At 40.9% G+C, this 6000-nt stretch overlaps 1 protein-coding gene across 1 annotated transcript in view; it reads right to left on the reverse strand.

The window, feature by feature from the left end:
• Positions 1 to 366: 366 nt before the first annotated feature.
• phyhip (phytanoyl-CoA 2-hydroxylase interacting protein) overlaps positions 367 to 6000 on the reverse strand; it is a gene marked incomplete in the record, with an annotated part of 26555 nt that continues 20921 nt past the window's right edge. The window contains 2 exon segments of the mRNA XM_032516385.1: positions 367 to 2865; positions 3603 to 3720. Coding sequence (XP_032372276.1) covers positions 2328 to 2865; positions 3603 to 3720 — 656 coding nt within the window.

Raw genomic sequence — 6000 nt, forward strand, 5'->3', positions numbered from 1 at the left:
AAAGTGACTAAACTATTGGGAAAATCTTAAAAAACGCCAGGAAAAGTGGTAAAACATGGGAAAATCTTTTTTTTTAAACGTCAAAAAAGTGCAGAAAAATACCGACAGAAACTTTGAAAAAAGTGACAAAAGTGTTGAAAAAGACGACCAAAACGTTGGATTTTTTTTCTTCACATTTTGACCCCGAAAAACAAAAAGTTGCAGGTCGACAGGGAAGACAACACAAGGGTTAAGACACTGAGTTACACTTTCCAAATCATAACTCTTTTTAAAGGGGCATTGAAGCATTTGTCTGGGAAGCTGAACACTGGAGAGCTGCAATGGGACATTAGTTTTATACATTTGGATAAAATAAGACAAAACATCGTGACTTAATATAGAGAGATTTTTATAGAAAAAGCAAATCTGATGTTTTTAAAGGGGCATGCTTCTAGCGTTTGCACATTCAGCTTGGATCAAAACTCATTTCTTTGAGAAATCACATCAAACTTGTACAACATAAACATAAAATTAAACATCTTAAAAGGTAACTACCGCTTTCTTTTTCAACCTGGACCCCGTTTTCTTCTGTTTTTGTGTCTAAGTGACTGATGAGCCGCTGTCTTTTTGCCTCTGACAGACTCAGATTAATATTCATAGTGTCTGACAACATTATGGAAATAATTTCTAAGTAGATCGACCTTTTTGTTAAAGAGTAACAGCCTTTTTTTTTAACATAAAAACAACCGCAAAATTGCGTTCACTGAACCCACCAGACTCCATGTAAATAAACAGTAATTTTAGCATCGTAACATACACTTCATTCAGAGTCAATCGAAACAAAATAAAACTTTGAAAAGCCATTTTGGGTCCTTTGTCCACTTTTCCAACCATCCCAACTCTAGTTTTTGTTGAAATAAACACATAGTTTACCGATTTACATGTGGAAATATGTTGGCTCCATACACGCTGAAAGTATTGCTTTTTAAATGGAGTCTGGTGGGTTTAGCGCTAGCGACTTCAGAGCAGTTTCTGGTTAAACAGAAAGGTCTCAAAGAGGTTTTAAAGGTCTATACATGTAGAAATTCTTTCCATAATGTTGTCAGACACTTAGAATATTAACCTGAGTCTGTCAGCGGCAAAAGGAGGACTTTTGTGAAGGTAAAAACAAGTTGGACATTTGCCCTGTTAACTTAAATTGAAGCTTGTTTTTCTGCTGCCAACTGCAGCGATCTCGCTTAATAATGGACTGCTGTCAAAGATCGTGGTTCCCATCACTCACAAAAACATGGGAACATAGGGTCCAGGTTGAAAAACAAAAACGGTAGTTACCCTTTAAGGATAGACATGTAAATGTAAAAGAAGAAAAAGATATACAGAAAATGAAGCACAGGTGACTTTGGACACATAAGGAGCCTTCTAAAGCTTCCTATCATGTCTTTAGTTTTGCTTTTTTCAGCCGTCACGGGTGTATAGGGTTTCCAGCTGTACCCATGATGCAGTTCTGCAATAAGCATTGTTAGCCATCTATTTAATACTCACTATTCTAGTCGGGGGGGGGGGGCATGCATACACCGAGAGGTGGGCTGTTTCCACGGCATGCTCATTTGTCTCACAATTCTGAAATAAAATGTTCCTTCATAATCTTTTAACAAATATTGTCTTCATCTCAATTTCCAACAGCTGAGATAACATCTATGTTCAGGGAATGCATCAGTCTCTACTAGCACACTATTAAACATGGAAGTGGGGTTTGTTGTTTGTCATAAGGTCATAATTCATGTTAAAAATCCACTATGGAAACAACATAAGTGTCATATCCAGAATAATGTTCTGAGTCAGGAAGACATGTTTATCACAGGAAATAAGGAAAGGACGCTGATTTTCAGGTAGAAAAAAATGTAACTTGGACCATTTTTCTTCTTGTAAAAACTTGAAATGGGTCGATTTGACCCGAATACCAAACAAGGGTAAAAATAAGAGGAAAATCCATGGCGGGCCAAAACAAAGAAAGCAAATTAGGGTTTGAGTTTACACAATGAACGGCGATACATTTGCTCAGGGACAGAACTTTTGCTGCGTTGATTCGGAGGGGAAACGACACAGAGTTGAAGTAATTTAAAAAACCCAAAAGATTCAAAGCCACCCTCTCGCTCCTGTCCCACACTCGATGTTCTCAACTGTCCCTGTCTTTCAGGGGGAAACAACACAAAGTTTTTTTTTTTTTTAAACACAAAAAAAGAAGAAAACATGTAGGTCTGGAGCCCCAGAACCCCCCCCCCCCCTTACACGCAATGCTCTCCAATGCCATGTCTTTCAGTATTTGTCCTGTCCGTCCCACGTCCCGCTCAGCGTCCCACGCTGATGTTGCACACTTTGCAGCTCGGGTCTTTCTTGGCGTCGGCTGTGGTCAGACTCATGAGCTGGTGGTGGCCGCGGATCGGCTCCACGCCGCCCCGGTCCAGAGGAACCGGCTCCGTGAACAGCACCTCCAGGATGACGTCGCTGGCGTGGCAGAACCGAGGCTCCGCCGCCCCCTCCGCGTACGTCAGGAAGGGGTTGGACGCCAGGTCCAGCATCGGCAGCCGGGTGCGGCAAAAGTCGTCCCCCTCCGATCCGACGGGGGCCAGCACCAGCACCACGTAGTGGTACGCGGTGTACATGCAGTAGAAGTCTGCGAAGTACAGCGAGACGTTGGGGTTCAGCAGGTGTCCGGCGGGGATCTGGAAACGCAGCGGACCGTACGGGGAGTCCTGGGGGGGCAGGCCGGTGTCAAACTCGGTGTTGCAGCTGAAGAAGACGCCCTGCAGTTTGCCGTTGATCGGCGAGCCGTGACTCCCGCTGATGTCCTTCAGGGCCGGGCGCATCAGGCCTCCGCACTCCCGTCTGGTCCAAGACGTGAAGAGAAAAAAGGAGAATTATACTTCAGATTTTGGGGAATGCACTTTTCGTGATGTGGGTTTAATGAGGAAAATCATTATCAATCGTATGTGTGTGTGTGTGTGTGTACGCTGAAGTTGAAGCTACAGTTAGCAGCTGGTTAGCTTAGCACAAAGTGTGGATACAGCTAGCCTGGCTTCCCGTCATAATTAAAAATCATGATTTTGTTGACGCTTCTTATCGATGTTTTTAACTTTTTCTTACGTTTTTGTTCCTTTTTTCAACATTTTTGACGCTTTTTTTCAATGTTTGTCTCTTTTATTGACATTTTCAACGCTACGTAACACTAACTTATTAACTTTAGTTTTACAGTGATTTTTGGAAATATGGTCAATAAACCTCATTTATAGGAAATTATACCTGATGATTGAGTGAGAAAAGCAGAAATTAGGAATTATTGAGACTAAAATTAAAGGAATGGATGTTGATGATAATCACAGACTGGAATATGTCAACTTTTACTCAATACTATTTCAACAACACTTCCATTTGTTTTCAAATGCTATAAAATTGAATAAGACGCCCCAAAATTAATGAAAGTAGAGATTTGTACTTGGCAAAGAGCGTTGTGTGGAACCAATCATGTTATTTTGGGGAATCAAAAAGAACATTGACATAGGACAACGGGTCAATTTGACCCGAGGACATCGTGAGGGTTAAGAGATGGGGGGTGCAGCTCTGACCTGACGTAGTCGAAGTAGTCTGGGTGCTGGTTGCGATAAAACACCGAGAACTTGAGCAGCCTCCCTGCTGAGCCCTCGGCCTTGTTGAGCAGCTGCTGCAGGTGCTCCATGGCGTAGTCTGCAGAGCGGATGGAGACGAGTCGTGTAAAATATTAATGACTCCTGTAGGAGCGGTCAGGGAATCACGACGATCCGTTTCTTTATTGAAAAACTGCAACAGCAACATTAATGAACTTGTCTCACAAGATGCGGTTGAAAATGAGTTTGCCCTTCCGCTCTCTAGTCCAATGTTTCCCAAACTTATAGGGTCGGGACCCAAAAATCCACCATGAATCCTTGTAACATCTACAATTTTTAAACTGTGGACAAAAGACGGAACAAACCATGAATTTAAATGCATATGAAGTACATTTATTCCATTACAAAAGTAAACAAAAACAAAAAAATGGGTCCCGACCCGTTTTATTGGGTCGTCAATTGGCAGTAAAATGCATATCAGTCTTATGTGAATGAGGTTTTTTTTTGCTACTCTGGTCTGTTCAGCTCAGATGCTGTGGGGGGGGTCTCTCTCTCTCTCTCTCTCTCTCTCTCTCTCTCTCTCTCTCTCTCTTATCCTAGGAGGGGATGAGAACATGAGTTGAGAAAGGGGTGAGACACAGAAAGGAGAATAGAGACCTTTTCTGTTTTTGTTTACTCTTATAATGGAATAAATATACTTCATAAACATCTAAATTCATGGTTTGTTCCGTCTTTTGTCCACAGATTAAAAATGTAGATGTTACAAGGATTCATGGTGTATTTTTGTAAATTTGGGTCCCGGGGGAGACACCAAATTTCTCTTTTGGGTCTTGAGCTGAAAAAGTTTGGGAACCACTGCTCTAGTCCTACACACACCTCCACCTGTGCCAGGTGAGCTCTACAGATAGAGTTAACACCCCCTGACGTCATCATCATCATCATCATCATCATCATCATCATCATCATCAGTACATCAACATGATAAACAGTAATTATGATCGGCATCATTCGAACATACTGTAGGTGTCAGCATGATTATAATTTACATGCATGTGAAGTTGTACTTATTTCATACTCTACTCATACTCCATATGCTGTAGTCTCTCATCGCCAGACCTTGATCCACTGTGTCCAAATAAGGTCTGGCTACACCCCAGATGCATTCTGGGATAGGAGGAAAAACGCTCTGGGTCGTTTTCATTGCTTTAATCCAATTCCAATCGTGTTGGGCGCCAGACGCAGCGACGTTGGCTCCTCTAAACGGTCCCGGGAGGGAACTAGTTCTGGTGGAACATCTGCATCCTGCAGAAGAAAACTCCACATCTGATATTAGATGACGTCAAGTCACACAACACGGTAACGTGAGCTGTTTAAATCAGCTGATCCATGGCTACACCTCAGTATCTCTAACCCGTGTATCCGTGAGTACTTCGTCCACAGACGTCCCACCAATCGGCCCCAAAACGTCCCCGTTAGAGAGGAGACACCCTCAACATATTCTTATTAAATCTTTACAATCGTTCCCCGAAAGAACCGAGCCGATCGGCCGTGTTGCACCGTCCAACTTTTTTCTTAAAAACTGGACATTTTCAGCGCGTCGCTCGCTAGCTCGAGGTTTGTTGTTGTTTCCCGAAGAGATCGGAGGCGGGAACGGCGTCGGGCTTTACCCTGGAAATGCACTTCCATTGATCCAACTATACATAACTATAACTATATATAGCTATAACTATATATAACTATAACTATATATAACTATAACTATATATAACTATAACTATATATAGAGCAACTGAAGACGCTGCTATTCAAACAGGCTTTTAGTTAGACATGTTTTTTTTTATGGTTTTGTTTTTATGTTTTCCATTTGTTTTTAAGTGTCTTATGCATTGTATTGTACTTTGTTGGTATTGTATTACATTTTACTGTGAAGCACTTTGGGATTTTTATCTGTGAAAAGTGCTATATAAATAAACCTTACTTACTATACTTTATATTATTTATGCAACTTTAACGGTCAGGTACAGCGGCTTGAGAAGGTTTACACACTCGGGCTAAAGTTGATTAAAAAGAGGAATAAAAAATTCATCTTTTGGAAATTGACCTTAATTCAAAAATTCAACAATTCAAAAGGTGAATCCAACCTTTTAAAGGCACCAATTTTCTTTGTAAATAAATAATGTTTTGTATAGAATAGAATAGAAAGCCTTTATTGTTATTATACACAAGTGCAGTACCTGTTTTCTGGGTAAAAATCTTAAATTAAATGGATTTTCTTTTGTGACACTTTTGTCGCTTTCCTACAGTGTTTTAATCACTTGTTTTTGTGCTTTTGAAGGAAATTCAAATGCTATAAAATTGAATAAAACACCCAAATTTAATG

This window comes from Etheostoma spectabile, chromosome 5, assembly GCF_008692095.1.
Source record: "Etheostoma spectabile isolate EspeVRDwgs_2016 chromosome 5, UIUC_Espe_1.0, whole genome shotgun sequence".
In the NCBI taxonomy this organism is placed as follows: Eukaryota; Metazoa; Chordata; class Actinopteri; order Perciformes; family Percidae; genus Etheostoma; species Etheostoma spectabile.